The 20,957-nt window shown below is 49.1% G+C and overlaps 1 protein-coding gene across 1 annotated transcript in view; it reads left to right on the top strand.

The window, feature by feature from the left end:
* The window catches only part of ST8SIA2 (ST8 alpha-N-acetyl-neuraminide alpha-2,8-sialyltransferase 2), a 53,160-nt gene that overhangs the window by 17,888 nt on the left and 14,315 nt on the right, over nucleotides 1-20,957 (top strand). The window contains exons 2-4 of the mRNA XM_066354900.1: nucleotides 12,945-13,007; nucleotides 17,130-17,258; nucleotides 20,394-20,651. Coding sequence (XP_066210997.1) covers nucleotides 12,945-13,007; nucleotides 17,130-17,258; nucleotides 20,394-20,651 — 450 coding nt within the window. The remainder of the gene's footprint in view (nucleotides 1-12,944; nucleotides 13,008-17,129; nucleotides 17,259-20,393; nucleotides 20,652-20,957) is intronic.

Below are 20,957 nucleotides of genomic sequence, written 5' to 3' on the forward strand. Positions count from 1 at the left end.
ACCCATATTGTGCCACATGGCTGAAACGAGGGGTTTTCACAGCTGCCGAGCTCTGGGCTAAGGTTTTGCAGTAGCACTATATATTCTTTTTTTTTTTTTTTTTTTTTTTTTTTTTTTTGCATTTTTCTGAAGCTGGAAACAGGGAGAGACAGTCAGACAGACTCCCGCATGCGCCCGACCGTGATCCACCCGGCACGCCCACCATGGGGCGACGCTCTGCCCACCAGGGGGCGATGCTCTGCCCATCCTGGGCGTCGCCATGTTGCGACCAGAGCCACTCTAGCGCCTGAGGCAGAGGCCACAGAGCCATCCCCAGCGCCCGGGCCATCTTTGCTCCAACGGAGCCTTGGCTGCGGGAGGGGAAGAGAGAGACAGAGAGGAAGGCGCGGCGGAGGGGTGGAGAAGCAAATGGGCGCTTCTCCTGTGTGCCCTGGCCGGGAATCGAACCCGGGTCCTCCGCACGCTAGGCCGACGCTCTACCACTGAGCCAACCGGCCAGGGCAGCACTATATATTCTTAAACAATAAAAAAAGTTAACACGACGTCCAAGGTTCACACTGTGTCTATAACAGGAGACCCAGCAACTGTCACAGAAATGGCTACTGACAAACGAAGGCGCTGTGGATCGAATGCTGCATCCCCCTGAAGTCACACGGTGGAATCCTGAGCCCTGTGTGATGGTGGTAGGAGATGAGGTCTTTGGAAGGTGACTAGGTCACAAGGGTGGAGTCTTTGTGATGGGATGAGTGACCTCATAAAAGGGACCCCACAGAGCTCCCTCTTCCTGCTGCCAAGTCTGTGACCTGGACGAGGACCTTCAGTGAACATGCTGGTTCCCTGATCTCAGCCTCCAGAACTGGGAGGCAGAAATCTTGCGCTGTTAAGCCGCCTGGTCTGTGGTCTTTTTCTCTAGCTTCCCAAAGGACAAAAACAGGAGACTCCAATGCATTTCCATATAAAACCACTCCTAAGCATGGCGTTTAATGCAGGCTGGCCAACGGTTTTTGCCCCCCGGGCCAGATTAGAAAGAAAACTTTTTTTTTTCACGGGCCGGACAAAATATTAAAATTAAAAAATGTTAAATACAAAAAAACGATTTGTTTAAGTAAACAAAATTTTACTATGTAATTTGTTTATAAATAAATGTGAGTGAAAAAAATTTAATATACAATATCATTTTAATAAAAATATATTTCAATAAAAATATAATTACATACCGTATAAATATCCAAACTGTATCGCAATCAATCAAAACAATATTTAATTAATAGAATGAGCTTGAAGGGGTTATATCGTAAATAAAACAATTATTTCGTTTTACAAACAGCCTGGACAGGTTTTCAGTTATCAACTGCAGCTATTGTCTATGCTACAATGCCACTTGACTCAGCACACTTGACCACAAAAATAACGAATTGTTTGACCTTGGGTGCGCACTGGCAAACTCCGCCTAAAAGAATGTGGGTTTCACATCACCGCTAAACGTCGAACAGTTCATATCGAGTACAGACGAATACAAAAGTTGTAAATCTTGCCCTGGCCGGCTGGCTCAGTGGTAGCGTCGGCCTGGCGTGCAGGAGTCTCGGGTTCGATTCCCGGCCAGGGCACACAGGAGAAGCGCCCATCTGCTTCTCCACCCCTCCCCCTTTCCTTCCTTTCTGTCTCTCTCTTCCCCTCCTGCAGCCAAGGCTCCACTGGAGCAAAGTTTGCCCAGGCGCTGAGGATGGCTCTGTGGTCTCTGCCTCAGGCGCTAGTATGGCTCTGGTTGCAACAGAGCAACGGCCCAGATGGGCAGAGCATCGTCCCCTGGTGGGCATGCCGGGTGGATCCCGGTTGGGCGCATGCGGGAGTCTGTCTGACTGCCTCCCTGTTTCCAGCTTCGGAAAAATACAAAAAAAAAGTTGTAAATCTTTATAATGGAATTTTTTAAAAAAATAAGTATCACGAATCCGTTCGACCAATTATTGGAAGTTAACCCTAGATTAGTCACACGCGGAATTCTTTTCCATGTATCACTATCTTCTTAAATATCTTGATTTCCAAAAATCAAAGACGCTTCCACTTCTGAGTAGCTGAGATTTCAAAGTAGCGGAGAATATTAAAAATTTAATCGTGGCCCTGGCCGGTTGGCTCAGTGGTAGAGCGTCGGCCTGGCGTGCAGGAGTCCCGGGTTCGATTCCCAGCCAGGGCACACAGGAGAAGCGCCCATTTGCTTCTCCACCCCTCCCCCTCTCCTTCCTCTCTGTCTCTCTCTTCCCCTCCCGCAGCGAGGCTCCAATGGAGCAAAGATGGCCTGGGCGCTGGGGATGGCTCCTTGGCCTCTGCCCCAGGCACTAGAGTGGCTCTGGTCACAAAAGAGCAACGCCCCGGAGGGGCAGAGCATCGCCCCCTGGTGGGCAGAGCGTCACCCCTGGTGGGCGTGCTGGGTGGATCTCGGTCGGGCACATGCAGGAGTCTGTCTGACTGTCTCTCCCCGTTTCCAGCTTCAGAAAAATACAAAAAATAAATAAAATAAAATAAAAATTAAAAAAAAAATTTAATCGTGGGCTGCATAAACTCATTATGCGGGCCATACATTGGCCATGCCTGGTTTAATGGCTGCATCATATTTTATCCCTATTGGTGTAATGCTAGTAGGGAGTCTAACAGGGATGTTCTCCCAATTAGCTCGCCAACGGCCTCACAAGTCCTTGTTGAGTAACCTTTGCCTCCTCTCCATCCTCAGGCGCCTCCCTGACTGCAGTGTTAAGTCTTCCGTGCAGAGGTGAAGGGCAGGGGGCACAGGGGGATTGGCTACACGTAGACCGTGGTCTGAATCTCTGCTCTGCCTGCTTAATCACTGGGTGACCCTAGGAAAGTCACTTAACCCTTTTGGGTCTGTGCGTCCTGTTTCTAAAACCAAGTAAGAAGGCCCTGGAAGGTTGAGTGGGTGGATAGAGCGTTGGCCCGTGTGCGGACGTCCCAGATTTGCTCTCTAGTCAGGCACACAAGAGAAGCAACCATCTGCTCTTTTCCCTCTCCCCCTCCCCCTTCTCTCTCTTCCACTCTTGCAGCCAGTGGCTGGATTGGTCCAAGTGTTGGCCTCAGACACTGAGGATAGCTCGGTTGATTTGAGCATCGGCACCAGAGAGGTTGTCGGGTAGATCCTGGTTGGGGCAACTGTGGGAGTCTGTCTCTCTATCTCCCCTCCTCTCACTTAAACATAATGAGTAAGAAATATAGACATTCACATGCTTCTGCCACAGTGCCTAGCACAAGGTGAGGCTTCGGCAGATGAAGTTATTACTGTTTTTCATTGGTCTCTTGGAATCTGCAGCCGCTTCCTAGGGATGCATGCTGTTAACATGTCCATTGGGGACAGGGATTCTCACCTGGGATGGTGAAGGCAGCTCTTTTAGGAAGTAAATTTTGGATGGGGGGAGGGAGGCTGTTTTGTTTGGAAAAAAGAGAAAAAACCACATTCAACAATACTTCCTATATAAAACTTTTATAAAACTAGTATTCTGTAGAAGAACTAGAAAGTAGTACTGAACAAAATCTTATTAGGCATGAATATAGAGAAAAATGGCGGCTTTTTAATTGGGGGCGCCCTCTGCCAGGGGAAGAGTGAGGCTCAAAGGGGCAGCTGATGTCATTAGAAAGGGAAGCTTACAGAGTCGAGAGGAGATGATTTAAAGTAATGTATTTTCTGAGCCAGAAGGAATATTAAAGATGCCCTAAGGACTCTAACCCATCTCTTGGAATCATTCATCATGCCTCTGCCTAGGAGTATATTTCCTCCAGAGAGAGAGGGGTCTGTCCAGGACCACCCTGTTGTCACACCCAGGGCGCCAGGGCTTGACGTAGCCAAGGAGGAGGAAGGGACTGCTGTCGCCAAACGTTGATGTGGTTCAGATAAGATGAGAACTGAGAGACATTCACTGCAAGGTGTTCACACAAGCATTCCTTTGAACCCTGGCCAGATAGCTTGGTTGGTTAGAGTGTCATCTTCATACAGAAAAGTTATGAGTTTGATCCCTGGTCGGAGCATGTACAGGAACAAATTGATGTTCCTCTCTCTCCCTCTCTCCCTCTCTCTCTCTTTCTAAAATCAATCAATAAATCTTCTTTATTAAAAGTCTAAATAACACAAGGTCCCTTAATAGAGGGATGGGGATATGTCCCAGACTGGCGTGGGGCCAGGAGAGGGTCGAGTTAGAACACAGAAGGCATAGACGAGTCTTTGAAGACGTCTGCAAAGTCCTGGCAAAAGACAGGGAAGCCGCTGAGGGAAATATGGAACTAAGGTGGGTTGTTTACATTAGATAAGAAAAGCCAACATATATGAATGCTAGTTGGTGTGAGCCAGCGACAGGGCAGATGGATTAGGAGCCAAGTCTGCTGGTTCAAATCCCGGTGTCCCTACTCAGCATGCAACCCTAGACAAGTCTTTCACTTTCTCTGTGCCTCAGTTGTCCCTTATGTAGAAATGGATAGCCACTTACTTCTGCCCGATAGGGCTGCGTGCGGCTTACATGAATGATACAAAATTATAGAACAGTTCTAGAACAGAGCTCAGCATATCCCAGGTCCAACAAGAATGAGAACGACCACACCGCTGAACGAACGCTGTCGAATACATGGAAGAGAGAAGAAATTGTTGCTAGAACAGGAGTCTCAAAGGCAGGAAGGGTTACAATTCAGAGCTCGGGTGGAGGTACGGCGCTAGCTTCTCTGTTGTAACAAAGGAAGGGAGGAGGCAGAGTCCTTCTACTGACAGCTAGTCACTGTCCCCTTCTGAAGTCCAGGCACGGTGCTCAGCAATCAGCAAGACAGACATGGCTTCCAGCATGGCGCCCACATTCTGGGGGCAGAGTCCGGCAATCCAAAGATCCGAAGAGATGGGACTGGGGAGGGAAGGCCACTCTGAGAAGGTGACATCTGAGCCAAGATTTGAAGGAGGGGGAAGTGAGCCATGGAGACATCTGTGGGAAAAAAAATCTGTGGATGTTCTAGGAAGGGAACAGCCAGTGCAAAGGCCCTGGGGCTGGAGCACGCCTGGCAGTTCTGGTCAGGTGGGCAGTGGCGATGGCGGTGAGGCTGGTGTTTCTCTCCTTTCACCCCACGCCATGCTCCCAGAAGGCTAAATCCTGTTCTCTGCAGTGGAGGGACTCCTTCAGCTTGTTAGACTCATTAATTCATTCACAATCCTCTCTAAGCATATTTGATGTGTAGGAGATCTCCCCTGCTGATGGCAATATAGAGATGAATAGGACCTTGTCCTACACTTGGCCCCTGTCTGAGGGTGGAGGAGGGCTGGTGCTGAAGCCACAGGCTAGAGGAAGCTGCCCCCTGCTGCAGGTTACGACCAGGACAGTGAGGCAGAGCCTACCGAATGGGGCACGAGACTCGGAAAAGATGCTATGACCATGAACACCTGCCGACAGCTTCCACTGTCTCCAGTTCCATCAACAGCACAAATATCTATCGTCTCTGAATCTTTTGGGTTTTATATATATATAAATATTTTTTTAAAAATATATATATATTTTTAATATAAAATTTTTAATATAAAAAATATATATATATATATATATTTTTTTTTTTTTTTGTATTTTTCTGAAGCCGGAAAGGGGGAGGCAGTCAGACAGAGTCCCGCATGTGTCCGACCGGGATCCACCCAGCACACCCACCAGGGGGCGATGCTCTGCCCATCTGGGGCGTCGCTCTGTCGCAACTAGAGCCATTCCAGCGCCTGAGGCAGAGGCCACAGAGCCATCCTCAGCACCCGGGTCAACTTTGCTCCAATGGAGCCTTGGCTGCAGGAGGGGAAGAGAGAGACAGAGAGGAAGGAGAGGGGGGGGGGGTGGAGAAGCAGATGGGCGCTTCTCCTGTGTGCCCTGGCCAGGAATCGAACCCGGGACTCCTGCACGCCAGGCCGACACTCTACCACTGAGCCAACTGGCCAGGGCCAGTTTTTTATATTTTTATTTATTGATTTTATTTGAGAGAGAGAGAGAAACATTGATGCATTGTTCCACTTATTTATACATTCATTGGTTGATTCATGTATGTGCCCTGATCAGGGATTGAACCCATGACCTTGGCATGTCAGGACGACGCTCTAACTACCTGATCTACTTGACCAGGGCCACCTCGGGATTTTAACTGCTTTGCTTTCTGATGCTTTGAGTGGTCAGGTTTGGGGATGCAGCATTCTTAAAAGTCTTTGTATCATGAAGTCTGTCTCCTGTCTAAGCCAGGGGCGGGCTGGAGGACTACCAGTCCCACGTGATTCTGACGTCCGGGTTCATGTATCCTCTGGCCGGTGCCTCCAGTGTTCTGGTTTGGATGATAAACTATTTGCCCCTGACCCCTGGTTCCAGGTGACAGTTTCATGCTCAGAAAGGATTGGGAACAGCATATTAAGCATGAAACACTTGGCATCCAAGGGACGCACGCGTCTAGTTGCATTTTGATGTACTTTTCTAGAAAGACCAGTGAAATTGGCTGGAACCTGATCGAAGCCCTCAGTTCTCACGGATGCTTTCTAAAGTTGAGCAGAGGGAAGAACCCCGAGTGAACCCGCACCTTTCTGTGCTCGAATGGAGTGTGCTTGAAATCAAAGCAAAGGGCTGAATCAACCCACGCTACCAGGTAACAGGAAGGAGGCGAGGACGGCAGAGAAAGGAGCGGAGACCTCAGTAAGGGGAGCTCGGGGCAGACGAGAGCCGCCAGTGAGCTTGCTGACTTAACTCTCCCCGTCGGCACCTACAGCACCCAAGGGAAACCCAATTGTTACGGAAACACCATTGTCAAGGCTGGAACCTACATCGGTCTCTTCAGAACTCGGTGCCCAGCGTCACTTCAGTATCTACGAGGTTCAAGAGCGTTGGTACAATGATAAGACCTGCTCTATAGGAAACGGTGTCTGAGAGGCTGCTGAGCACATCGATAAAGCTATCAGGCCTGAGTTGATTGATGAACGAGAAGTTAGATAAGGCCCTGGCTGGTTGCTCTGTGGATAGAGCATTGGCCCAGCATATGGATGTCCCGGGTTTGATTCCTGGTCAGGGCACACAGGAAAACCGACCATGTGCTTCTCTGCCCTTTCCTCATCCCCTTCTCTCCCTCTTCCCCTCTCGTAGCCAGAAGCTCGTTTGGTCCAAGCACCGCCCAAGGCACTGGGGATGGCTCCGTTGGTCTAAGCACGTCAGCCTCAGGAACTAAAAATAGCTCGGTTGATTCCAGCATCGGCCCCAGGCTGGGGTTGCCGGGTGGATCCCCGTCAAGATGCATGTGGGAGTCTGTCTCTATCTCCCCTCCTCTCACTTTAAAGAAAAAGAAGTCAGCTGAGTGGGTGGGACTGGAGAAAACAAACAAACTGGTGACAGTACCACTCGCTGTCTCTAAAGCTGCTACTGTGACACTTGCGGTCATGCTGGGTCTCCCCTGGCAGTCTAGAAGTGACTGCCCCGTTCCAACATCCAGCACAAGCCATGGTGGACCTCACAGTGGTCATAAGCAGGCAGTGCAGGGACTCACGGTCCTCCCTGTCGGAGCTGTGACTTCAGGAAAGTTGTGCTCGTGGGAGCAGAAGCCTATCTCCGCCAGAAGGATGTCATCGAGGGGGAATACAGCAAAGTTGTCTCTCAGATGGAGGATGAGGGACATTTTGCTCTTAACATTCTAGAGCAGATGTTGGCAAAGTATGGCTCACAGTTCAAATCCGGCCAGCTTACCTGTTATCACATGGCTCTCCAGCCAAGATGATTTTATACTTTTAAATGGTTGTGGGGGGAAATCAAAGAAACTGTAACATTAATTGTGAGTGCTTTACAATACATCATGCACTGTTCTAAATCTTCACATTCCTTAGCTCATGCAATCTTTAAAACAACTCATTAAAGTAGATACTGTTACTACATTTTATAGGTGAGCAATCCAACCGGAAGGTTTTAGATAGGTTAAGGCATCATTAAAGATCACACAGCTAACGACGAGTTCAGCTAGGATTCAGACCCAGGGAGTCTCATCTCAGACATGTGCTCCTAACTGTCTTCCCCCTTGCACAAAGGTCCCCAACACTGTAAGGACAGACAGTGTGGTCCAGAAGAGAGACTTAGGTAACACATTCCAGTGAATCCACACAAGGGAAGGTAACAAGTGTTTCAGAAAAGGAAAGGCTTGTGGAAGAATGAGACCACCTCTCTCTCATGATGACAGGAGCGCTAACTTGGAACCCCAGTTAAGCAAACTCTTTTCCCTCCAAGAACAACCATATTCTTCTCATTAATAAACCTATTACTCACCCCATTAAATTTAATTTCTAAGTTATAAAATTATTTGAAAAAATAAAATCAACCTATTGCTATAAAAAGTATTCCATTATTATTAGTAGTATTATTTTCTTAAATGAGAAGCAGGGAGGCAGAGAGACAGACTCCTGTATGTGTTCTGACCAGGATCCACCCAGCAAGCCCCCTATGGGGCAATGCTCTGCCCATCTGGGGCCGTTGCTCTATTGCTTGGCAACCAAGCTATTTAGTGCCTGAGGCCATGGAGCCATCCTCAGCACCCAGGGCCAACTCACTCCAATCAAGCCATGGCTGTGGGAGGGGAAGAGAGAGAGAGAAGGGAGAGGCGGTGGGGTAAAGAAGCAGATGGTCACCTCTCCTTTGTTCCCTGATTGGGAATTGAGCCCAGGACATCTATACGTTGGGCTGATGCTCTACCACTGAGCCAACCAGCCAGGGTCAATATTCAATTATTATATGTTTAGTGTCTTCAATAAAAAAAATTGTGGAAATTCATTTTCTCTCTTGTTGTTTAAGTAGCTACACCTGCATGTGATCTTTATTTTTTTTTTTCCTTGACCCACAAAGACTGTCCTGGCAGGAAAGTGGGGGGAACTTGCTGTCTGGCCCTTTAGAGGAAAAATTTGCTGACTCCTATCCATGACATCCTAGAACATAGAGCTTTAAAGTAGTCAGTCTCTCCCATCACTGTGGCTGAGAATCCTTAGCAGGGTCAAATGGCCAGTGGTCATTATTGATATTATACCTGGTTTTATAGAGTTCTTCACAGCCTGCCAAGTGCTTCCCCTTGTATTTTCTCATTTAGATGATCTGAGTATCCATGTGTCTGTGGTTTCAGCTGCTATGAATGATCTTCAGCAAGTTTTTCTCACTTGACCATCTTCTTCCATCCCTCAACCAAGCGGATATCCGCATTCCCCCATTACAAGGGCTATAAGCTTATCTTAATAACATCGGAGGCAGGAAGCTACCTGGGTGGGGGGATACCTCTCCATTCCATGTGATTCATCTTGAGCCAAACATCTGCAGTCCAAGAGTCTGTGAGTGACAGTCTGCCCCCTTCTGTGGGTGTCTGAGAAGTAGGGCATGCAGGAACACGGCATGCAAACCGCAGGGAAGACTTGGGAAGAAAGGTCCCGTGTCATGTGGAAGTCAGACTGGATTTGCTGAGCCCTAGATCGGCCGGGTGCTGGGCAAAGCTAAGAAGGTGAGCAAGATGCCTTGTGTTAATATCAGTGTTCTTATTATCAGGCCAACAGATTAGGAGACTGCTGTCATCGGAAAGGTCGTGTGTTGCGGTCCTGGGTCACACGAGGAGGGGGCGCCCTACACTATGCAGGGCCCCTGGAGAAGCACCAGGTCACTCGGGAGGCAGAGAGTGAGCAGGGACTGTGGTCAAGAAGCCTGGCTGTGGTTTCCCTGGGAAGCAAGGGGGAGGCAGGGTAAGCAGGCGTAAGATTGGCTAGTTTGAATCGTTTCAGTGGGCTCGGAGGCACAGGGGCGTCCCTAAGTGTCTCATTCCTGGCTCTGGGCTGAGGAAGGCAAGGGAGTAGTGGCCCAGAGTGTGTGAGACCCCAATAAAGGGGATGGCAGGGGGTGGGCTCTAGATGATTGGCTGGTGTTTGAAAGGTGCACTGCAAGGTCATTAGCGATTGGCTGATCCTGGTTCCATCATCCAGGCGGGTGCATCCGCGCAGAGCTTGCCCCTCCGGGAGCCCTCTCACATTTCATGGACCACACTGGCCTGGGTTTGTTGTTGAGGTTTGCTTTGCTTTTCGTATAAGCAGAGTTTATACGTTTTTACGGAGTCCAGTGCGTCGACATTTCCTCTTGAAGTTTCTTCTTCCGGAAGCTTCTGAATTTAAAAGTTCTTCCCATACATTCCTCGTGTCTCATCAAAGACTGATAAATATTCTCTCCCGTTTTCTTACCAGTTTCTTACCGGTTGTCTTCTTTAAGTTTTTTTTTTTTAATTTATAATATTTTATGATTCAAATAAATTTTTATTTATAAGTTTATATTGTTAATATATTATTAATATTTAACATGTAGGCATATACAATACATAACACGTTACATATTATTAAATCATTTTATTTACAAATTTTTTATTTATAATTTAAATATTGTTTAATTCAGTCTTCCCCAGAGGGTGTTGAAAGTATTCTTGGTAACACTGTAAGACGATTTTAGGTATTCCACTGATAAAAATTTTAGTGTTAATGATTCTTTTTTTGAGGGGCTCACATGAGTATTATATCATGGTATTATATACCAACCTCTATGTTCACAGATGGCATTGCTTAGGGTAACTTTTCAAAGATGAGTCCATTTTAAAATTTAAGTAGATAATCATGTGGGTGACTAACAAATACAGCAAACTGGTAATAGTGCTGTGAGAATTTCTGAAACTTGGAAAACTCTACTTAAATCCACTTGAAATTTATTTTGCCGTCTAGAGGAGGACAATACTCAACTGATTTCCCCCCAAATCCACTTCCAGATTGTAAACCGACCACTCCAAACCATTTAAAGAACTTCTCATTGGTGGTGATTTATAAAAATCATACATCCATTCTTACATGCAGCATTACCGGACGGTCTTCTTTTGTTCCATTAACCTTTCATTAGTCTTGACCTATGACCATGCTTTAAATTACTGTACTTGACTTAATGTCTGGCCCAGCAGGTCTTCCCCCCCCCCCCCCCGTAAGAAGAGCTGGGTTAGGATATGAGATGGCAGAGGTCAGTGACACGTGGACAGCAGCGTGCCCAGAAACGCCCCTGGGACCTGACCCGAGTGGATTATATGGTTCAGAGTCAGAGATGGCCAGAGAGTCCCAGACCCCGAGACTGAAGTCAAGAACTCCAACCCCCTCCCAAGGGGAAATGGGAGGCACAATAAAAAAAATGTTAAGTGTTAATTTAACATGTGAAGAACCAATGATCCTCTGTGTAATTAAGTAGACTGGGAATGATGAAATTTTAGACACAGGGCCAGTCATAGCGTCCTTTCTGCTGTTTGGTCATCATCTGGTGGTGAAATGGGAGAATATGGCTTGCTGCCAAATAGTTGTAAAAGACATCTAAGTCTAGCCTAACCTGTGGTGGCACAATGAACAGAGCGTCAACCTGGAATGCTAAGGTTGCGAGTTCGAAATCCTGGGTTTGCCCAGTCAAGGCAGATATGGGAAGCAACTACTATGAGTTGATGCTTCCCACTCCTCCTCCTCCTCCTCCTCTCTCTCTCTCTCTCTCTCTCTCTCTCTCTCTCTAAAAAGCAATAAAAGCAATTTTAAAGACATCTAAGTCTATCAGGAAAAGGCATGTATATGCATTTACACACACATGCGCTATATCTACAAGTGTGCCAAGCCTAGAGAGAGCCAACAGTCTACGGCCATACCACCCTGAACGCGCCTGATCTCGTCTGATCTCGGAAGCTAAGCAGGGTCAGGCCTGGTTAGTACTTGGATGGGAGAAAGCCAACAGAAAAATCCAGACCTCAAGCCAGTGTGGAGACGGCATTAACCTCAGAGAGTCTGGTTTTCCCTGTGATTTTAATCGTCTGTTTGCAGTGCACCAACGTTCTCACTTTTTAGGGGAACTTAAAAAATGAGAAAAGTACAAAGAAGTATCGCTTCAAACCACATATCCTATCTAGAATCAGTAGAAAAAAAAATGACTTGACTTAAAATAATTAGTTTCACATGCAAGTTTTAAAAAGCAAAAAGCAGGCCAAGTCCCAGCGTTAGACAGCTGCATCCATCCCCCGGCCCAGTGTGATCACAAAGCAGGGCGAGACTTCAGGGCCCAAGAGCCTGGGTCCGGGGCGGCATGGGACAGAGCTGGTAGCTGGTGGGGCTGGAAGGGCTGTAGAATGCTTCTACTTCAAAAACTCAACCTCCAGAGGCGCCAGCAAAGGACCCCATCAGGGGACAAATATACGGTGAGGGAAAATGAGTTGACTTTGGGTGATGAGCACACAATGCAATTGACAGTTCAAATGTCATAGAGATGGTCACCTGAAACCTGTATACTCTTACTGATCAATGTCACCCCATTAAAATTCAATATCTAAGTTTTAAAAGGACCTCATTAGTCACCCACCTCCTGCTCCCCACAAAGTGACACCGCTTGATGTGATTTCTGTTGTCACCCATAAACACATCATTGTCACATTCGATTGGAGACCCTGGACGGTCATCCTCTGTTGAACGTCTGGTGTCTCAAGTTTGGAGAGAAGGTGATGGACATCTTAACACATGTGAGTGACAGCCAGGGAACCCAGGGAGCAGATGCTGAGACAGGCTAAGGAACGGTCCCCCTATGTGATTAACCAGGGAAATGAATCCCAAGGACTCTGTCTCCAGACTCCTATGGAAGTCTCAAATGGAAACCTTGGTATGAATTAAAACAAGGTCCAGGTGGGAAGCAAAGGAGGGCGTGGGAGGCCTGCTTCCGGGGGGGAAACACTTGTGCTCGTGGCTGGGTCCGGACGTGGAGAGGCTCGAGTGAGATCTCACCCACCCTCTGTAGTTCCCCAGGGCCAGCAGCCGGATCCCCTGCCGGATCTCCTGAGGATGGAGGTAGGGCTTTGCAAAGAAGAGCTGGGTTTATAAATAATGCATTGCCTTTGTCTTGCAGGAATTCCGGAGGCAGAGGTACAATCAGATCGGCTGTGAACAGCTTACATAGCAAATCTAATAGGTTTGTAAATTAGATTCTGTGTTCATTTGTTTTTGCTGTAAGGCAGCTATTAATCTGTTTCTCCTCCTTGCTGGATGGTGCCCTTCTTACTTAGCAAATAGATCTGTTTTGTTTCGCTTTGGCTTTGCATTTCCCTAATCACTTTGGGCGGGTTGGGGGGTGGGGTGGGAGGGGAACCTGTCCATAAAAAGAGTCCATGAAATGGCCCAAGGTCTAGAGGTTGCAGAGATGGAAAACTCAGATGCTAAGAGTCCCTTTCTGGAAGAAGGTCCACCCGCTTTGAGCTACTTGGGCCACCTAGGGGCTTGTTCATGACTCACATTTTTTGCTGAGCAATGGAGTCTTTGAAGGGAATCAGACATCCGTCCCATTTCATTGCTGAGTGCTTGTCTCGGACATGAAGATGGAAGATAAAGCATTCAGAAACTTTGCTGAGACCTCTTAAAAACACGAGGGAAGTCAACGCAGTAATGTTATCCTTGATAATTGAATGCACATTCAAAATTCCAAGAGTGCTTCCTCTCATGACAGTCCTTGGCCAGGGGACAACTTGAGACAAGGGAGCAAGCGAATGTTCTGCAAGCCAGCAGACCCAGGCTTGCCCCTGGCTGTGGCTGGACTGCACCTCTGAGTCTCCCTTCTCCACCAATGACAACTGCCCCAGAGCTCTCGCTTAGTCTCCTTGAGCCCAAGCATAACGAGTAGCAAAAAGAAAAGGAGAATGCCTCGTTATCCGACATAAACAAAGACCACGACTCAAAAGGAAGGACTCGTTTTACCTTCTCACGATCCTATTTTGGTCAGTCTGCCAATGAGAGGACTAATTATTCAGAGTGACATCTGTTATTTGCCCTTCCGTAGATACATTTTAGGTCTCTCGACCATATGACACCTGTCGAGTATGTCCATTCCCGACCCCAGAGGACTGACTCAGGACACTGTCCTCTCGGTCCTTAACATCATTGCTCCTAGACTTCGGCATGACCTCTTGACCACGTGGCAGCTACAGATGAAGCTCGTGCTGTGCCTGGTGAAACGTAGACATACCATGCGTCCCTCTTCCACGTGGAAGGATGCTCTCTTTTTAGAAGGAGGATCCTGCCCGGGAGCAGGGTCCCCCCCCCCCCACGCTCTGTGGTCACTTGGGGTGGGGATGGGAGACTACAGTTTTCTTGCGAGCTGGGCAGACCTAGATTCAGTCCCAGAGCTTGTTGGCCAGGACCTTGGACAAGTTATTTCACCGCTCTGAGCCTCAGTTTCCTCAGTCAGTTAGAATAATAATTCATCATTGTTGAGGGCAGTTTCAAGAATGAGAACATCTGACTATAAGGATCTCGCCCAGCCTGGTCTGTTGAAGGCACGCAGCTGGGGCTCACGCCTGTCACTGTGAATGCAGCCATGACATCAGACAATGGGCAGAGAAATGTAAGCCTGGCATGAGACTCCAGGGTCTTTGGGGACCATGGGGTGTCAGGGACAGGAAGACACGTTCACTGAGCACTGATCCAGCCGTGGCTGTGTACCACGGAGCACGTACAACCTGTGAACGAAAGTGGTCTCTGGGTTTAACTAACCCATCTATAGATTTTACACATCAGGAGACAGAAGCCAGAGACCCAAAGTGACTTTCCCATGTACCCCAGAGAGATAGCGACAGAGCCAGGGTTCGAGTTCAGGGAGACCAGAGCTGGTTAGATGGGACCCCATCCAAGTTTTCACTAGGGAGTAGAGACAGAAGTGGAATTTTACTGCTGTCTGTGACAACATTTATGGCTTTCTCTTTTCTGCCTTCATCACCTGTGTCCCAGAGAAGACTGGAAACCCCTTCTGGAGATTTCTGAGCAAGTCTCCTCTGCTCTAGAATACCTCTGCAGGTGCTCCTACACTCAGAGCCCGGAGGCACCCAAGATTGAATCCAAATTAAGCCATAGGAGTCCCCATCACTGGTTACTGAGGAGAATATCAGCTAGTCTGTTAGGAAGATATCCCCTCCCCACAAATATTACAGTGTTCCTAGCACATATGCCTGCCGCTGTAAGCTGCAGTGACGCTTGGGATCCTGGGGTGTGGCAGCCACATCAGGGGTCCTGAGGATCACATTCCAACCTGCAGCCACATCAGAGGTCCTGAGGATCACATTCCAACCTGCAGTACCACACACATGCAGCCACAACCAGCCCCCACTAAGCCTTACAAGGTGGTGGCCAGCGATAGATACGGGCCATGGGTGGTCCTCAGAATTCTAGAACCTTAGTGCTGGGTCTCTTCCCCTTCTATACCCTCTTTCTATAAAGGGGGAGACTGAGGCTCAGAGAGGTAAAGTGACTTTCACACGGTCACACAGCTTGTGAAATCTTTTTTGTTTTGTTTTGTTTTTCATTTTTCTGAAGCTGGAAACAGGGAGAGACAGTCAGACAGATTCCCACATGCGCCCGACCGGGATCCACCCTGCACGCCCACCAGGGGCGACGCTCTGCCCACCAGGGGGCGATGCTCTGCCCATCCTGGGCGTCGCCATGTTGCGACCAGAGCCACTCCAGCGCCTGAGGCAGAGGCCACAGAGCCATGCCCAGCGCCCGGGCCATCTTTGCTCCAATGGAGCCTCAGCTGCGGGAGGGGAAGAGAGAGACAGAGAGGAAAGCGCGGTGGAGGGGTGGAGAAGCAAATGGGCGCTTCTCCTGTGTGCCCTGGCCGGGAATCGAACCCGGGTTCTCCGCACGCTAGGCCAACGCTCTACCGCTGAGCCAACCGGCCAGGGCCACAGCTTGTGAAATCTTATGCTGCCTTTCACGGATGCTGCAAAAATCCCAAAGGGTCGTCTTCTGTTCCTCTTGTAAGCTTCCCTTCACCCTGCAGGCTAGAGAGAGAGGGGCCTTGGGCCAAAACTCTTTACTCTCTTATCCTCTGCAAAAAGTACGTATATTTGAATCCCAGACAAGTGATCCCACCCAGAGGAGTCAGGGATGCTGAAGGTTGGCTCTGTCTAGGGAGGAAGTGCACAGACAACGTGCACCCATAAACGAGTTTCTTCTCTGCCTACAGAAAGCAAAATAGAGCACTTGGGTTTAGACCCTGTGAAAGGGATTTTGTCCTTTTATGGTTTTGTTTTGTTTGTTTTTAACTTGGCTATTGCAAGATAAATGCAAAGGACATGGATGTTTGGTTTGGATTCTTGAAGGCTTCAGCATTGGGCATCACAAACCCAGTTATCACGGGGACAGGGAGACTGCCGTCCGCACCAAGGCGCTGCCCCTGTGTGACCCATATGCACCTGTGCATGGCCGGCAGCCAGCAGCAGGCTGGCTTCTCTGCCTTTACAGATGTAACTGTAACCTAGTTTCTCAGAAACCTACTAGCATAGATTTCAAGCCTCGGAATGGAGGCGGGGCCTGGAACGCGTGGGCTTCCTGCCCCGGGTGGAGAGATGGTGGGCACCCGGAACTGTGATTTACCCCGGGCACACAGAACCAGCCAGAAACTCATCCGTCCAGACTTCCCCGGGACAAAATTCCAATTTCAGTTCAGCCAACGCTTCTTTATTGAGCACCTGCTATGGGGACACCATTGGGGAATAGGGTCTCCCCACAGCAGGGAGGGAGACCTTTGCTAACTCTGGAAGGAGGCAGATGTTGGAAGTTGCATCTTTGTTACAAAGGAGAGGGTGGAGGAGCTGGTGGAATCAGGGGAGGATCCACCTGTGTGTTTTCTCTTTGTTAAGTTTGTAAACCATCATGATACTCAGCTGCAGATGCAAGGGCTATTTGTTTGGAGTTTTGCAGAAAGTAACCCAGAGAAGTATTACTATTCTGACCATGACTGCTAGGTTTCACGGGGAGGAAACGCTGGGGAGGGCGGGAGAGGGCGAAAGATAGTTTATCACCCTCCTTCCTGCTTCCAAGAACGTATGTAGGTTACACCTTAGGGAGAAAGTTTGTGCATTCTAGAAGATAAATGGACTTTCTTCCCTTCTCAAGTAATAACTGTAATTTTTGCTCTTCCCAAGAAGTTTTCATTCCAGCCGCAGCGAAAACAAAACTATTAGACTTGTCATCAGCATGGGAACAGATCATGTTTACCTTCTCCCTCTTTTTTTCCCTCTTCCCTCCCCTCCCCCCCTTCCAGAGCTGAAGTTGTAATAAATGGCTCCTCATCACCAGCTGTTGTTGACAGAAGCAACGAGAGCATTAAACACAACACCCAGCCAGCCCCTGCCAAGTGGCGGCACAACCAGACGCTCTCTCTGAGGATCAGGTAGTGGTAATTACCTCTAGGACGGGAGACAGGCTCAGCCTATCTTCAGCACGAGCCCGGCAAATTGTCACACTGTATCATCTACAGCAGTCAGGATAGAAATAAAATGTTTACCTCCCTCTGAGGCAGGCTTCATCTGGAAGCGGTCATTTGGAAATAAAAACGCAAGGCAGGCGCAACGGCCCCCGGCAGGTGCACCCGGACACTCGGGCGGGCGGGGAGGTTGGCGGGAACGGGAAACTGTCACATAGGAATTTCAACTTCCACACTTGGGCTACCTGCCTGTGATATAACCGTCAATGACCCAGCAAAGATGGGTCAGTATTATCCAACCATTGGTTCCCAGACGTCGCCCCAGGGGTACGGAGTGCTGATGTGAGTCAGGCACCTTAGTGGGGAGACAATATAAGCAAAGACGGGACAGGACGGTGTGTTCTACTGTGATACAGACAATACCGCATCTTATAAATAGGTGGGGATAAAAGGATCACCTGAGCTGAGAGTACTTTGTTTCGTAAGAGAACCAAGGGGGCTGGGCAGGAAAGGAGCAATGGGTTTTGAAGGATTAGGAGTTGGCCGGGTGAGCCATGCTGTGTTCTACTGTGCGCAGTCTGAAGTGTGGTATCTGTGCTCAGTGATACTGGGGAGCAAAGCAGGAGGTGGGGGGTGGGGGTGATGACGTTCTGGAGTAGCCAGGACACTAGGGAAAGCCTTGACCATGGCAGCCAGCCCTCCCAGGCCATGACCAGGGGGAGGGAGCAGCGAACAGGGGGGCTGAGACAGAGATCATCCTCACCCTCGGCCACCAAAAGGGTCACCACACAGAGCAGGGAAGTGACCCCTCCAGGTCCACGCACTGTCAAAACGGCAATGCTCCTGCCCCTTCGTTCTCAAAGCATGGTCTGGGGACATGAGGCGGTTGTGGGGAGTACAGGATGGGGTCAGAGTTCTGAGCACTCCCTCAGAAGGCTCTTGGGAGAATCCTCCTTGCCCCTTCCGGCTTCAGGAGGCCGTAGGCTGTCTGCGTCCTGGGGCCGCGTGGCTCCGGCCTCGGTCTCTGTGGCCATGTGGCTCCCTCCTCTGTGTCTGTGTATCCCCGTCTCCTGTGGTCTTTGGATTTGGGGCCCACCCAGCTTATTCAGGGTAGTCTCACCCCAAGACCCTTTTTATCATCTTAATAACAATCTGCAAAGGTTTTTGGGTTTTTTTCCCAAATAAAGCCACATCACAGGTCCCAGGGGTGGGGAGGTGGACATATATTTGGGGGGGGGGTGCACTACTTACTCCATGACACCACCTGTGAGTGTCTGGCCCTTCCTCCTGCTATTGGGGTACAGAAATGAACCCCCACCCCTTTTGGAAAAGATCCAACTGTGGCCTTCATGGGGATATACCTCAGCAGGGACAGTGTCCCTTCACCCAGAGGGGGAATTTCCTTCAACTTCCAGTTAACCACCAAAATGATTCGCAGTAAAAGATTCTGTGAGTTATTTGGAATGATGTTCAATACTTGATAGTAATTCCTTATAGTTAGTTAGAAATCAGTCTCCTCACAGAGGTGTTTCATTACGGGCTTTTCCCTTTGCTTTGAAATATGCTGGGGTCAAATCACGGCCAAGGTTTGAGCATCTTCCCAACTCGACTCTTTGTCAAGTTGGGTCATCCTCGGTAAAGTGCAGCGAATTAACACAGTACCTCTGTGTTCTATCAAGAGGTACAAATTACTCAGCAAGAGGGCTTCCCCAGCACGATAGCAGGAGATCCAGGTCACCGATAAGGAAAGATTGAACTGAGGAAGAGACTGATGTCCTGCCAAGCCATCTAGCTGCCCCTTGGCTAATAGCAGAGCCCAAACCCGGACACACATTATAGTCGCCTCTGGAGCGTGGCACCCAGACCCCGGTCAGAATCGGGTCTTCCTCAGGTATGATCAGCCTGGAACCGTTGGACTCTTTATCGTCCCCCCGAGTGATCCAATGTGCGTCCCACTGGGAGGCACCACAGGCTGGGAACATCTCAAACCCCAGAAGTGCTCGGGCGGCCACGTAACCATCTGTACAAGAGGGCGACCATCTTGCAGATTCTCTCTGTCCCTCGGCGGCTCGGGAAAAGCAGGCTTTGTATCTGAAAAGGAGTCATTGTGTCCGTTCGAGATAGAGGCTCACCAGCAGGGAAATGAAAATTCATTTCAGCTGATCTGGGTACCAAATTTTTCTTTCTCTCCATGACTTGAATCCTTTCTAAAGATATTTTTGAGTGATTTAGAAAGTTCTTTAAGTAAAACCTTGGATTCCTGGGGGGCTAGGCCTGTATGGTTTGAGTGAAAAACTCTGGTGAGTCCTAGAGGGCAACCCATCTTTCTTGTGGCTACACGCTATGCTAGATGATTCCAGAACTTTCCCCCTAAGTCAGTCACCCTAGAGCCCAAAGACCTGTCCTTTGATCACCTCTTGTTTTGAAACAACACAAAGCAACCATGCTCTATGAGACCAGAGACATCACTATTTGCAGACCTTGGGCTAGACAACAATTAGGGGGCCAGGAAGTCCCACTCCACAGAACGGACCAGCTCAAGAACTCCATCTCTCAAAGGTAGAGCAATTGTCACGCCTCTCACATCCACTCCCCTCCCCCCCCCCCGGGGGGGCCCTGTGCCTGGAGGTGGCTTCCATGGAACAAAATAGGTTGCTGAGGAATGGGGGGCACTTGTCATTGTGGTTTCCTGTTCCTCGTTCAGGACTCGCTGTCAGATGAGGGCCCCACATCCTGCTAAGGGAAGGGGGGAGTGTGACCTCGGTCTGGCTTTTCCCGAGACTGAGGGGTTTCCTGGGAAGTGCGAAAACCAGGCAGGGCTCCTGGGATTAGCAGAACGTGGGTCACCCTCCCTTCCACGGCCCTCTGTGATGAGCTCACGTGGGTCCCAATGGGGTCCTTTTCCAGGGCAGTTTAGTTACCATCATAATCGCCTCTGGGCCATTTCTGACAGTCCCTGCCTGGGACCTCTAAGGGCATCTGACCTCTTAGCTCCAGCCAGGCACCGGGCTCTAGCAGTGACACAGGACAGGTAGAGATGGACTTGGCTAAGGGCCGCTGGCTCCACCAAGACTTATCCTCCTGCGTGTTTGCTTGTTGTAGGAAACAAATCTTAAAGTTCCTGGATGCTGAAAAGGACATTTCCGTCCTCAAGGGGACCCTGAAGCCCGGAGACATCATTCATTACATCTTCGACCGAGACAGCACGATGAACGTGTCCCAGAACCTCTACGCGCTCCTCCCCAGGACCTCCCCGCTGAAGAACAAGCACTTCCGGACCTGCGCCATCGTCGGCAACTCGGGGGTCTTGCTGAACAGCGGCTGCGGGCCGGAGATCGACACGCACAGCTTCATCATAAGGTAACCACAGCAGGGCTCTGGGCCCGGAGCTGCGGGCATTCCGCAGTCAGGTGTTGTCAGCTGTCCAAAGAGGTTGAAACAAGGCACCGTGGCTGGGTTAGTCTCAACCTTGTAGGTTGTATAACAATTGTACAGTGTGAACAGAATGAAATAAATGCATGTAAAAGAAAAAAGAAAGAAAAAAAAAGTTGATGCCTCTGGTCTGAATCTTGACGAATGCCCATTAAAATCATTTGGGGAACTTTTAAAAGTTCCAAGGTCCACATCGCACCCCAGACCAATGAAATCAACCTGGGGGTAATGGGA

The sequence above is a fragment of the Saccopteryx leptura genome, chromosome 13 (genome assembly GCF_036850995.1).
Source record: "Saccopteryx leptura isolate mSacLep1 chromosome 13, mSacLep1_pri_phased_curated, whole genome shotgun sequence".
In the NCBI taxonomy this organism is placed as follows: domain Eukaryota; kingdom Metazoa; phylum Chordata; class Mammalia; order Chiroptera; family Emballonuridae; genus Saccopteryx; species Saccopteryx leptura.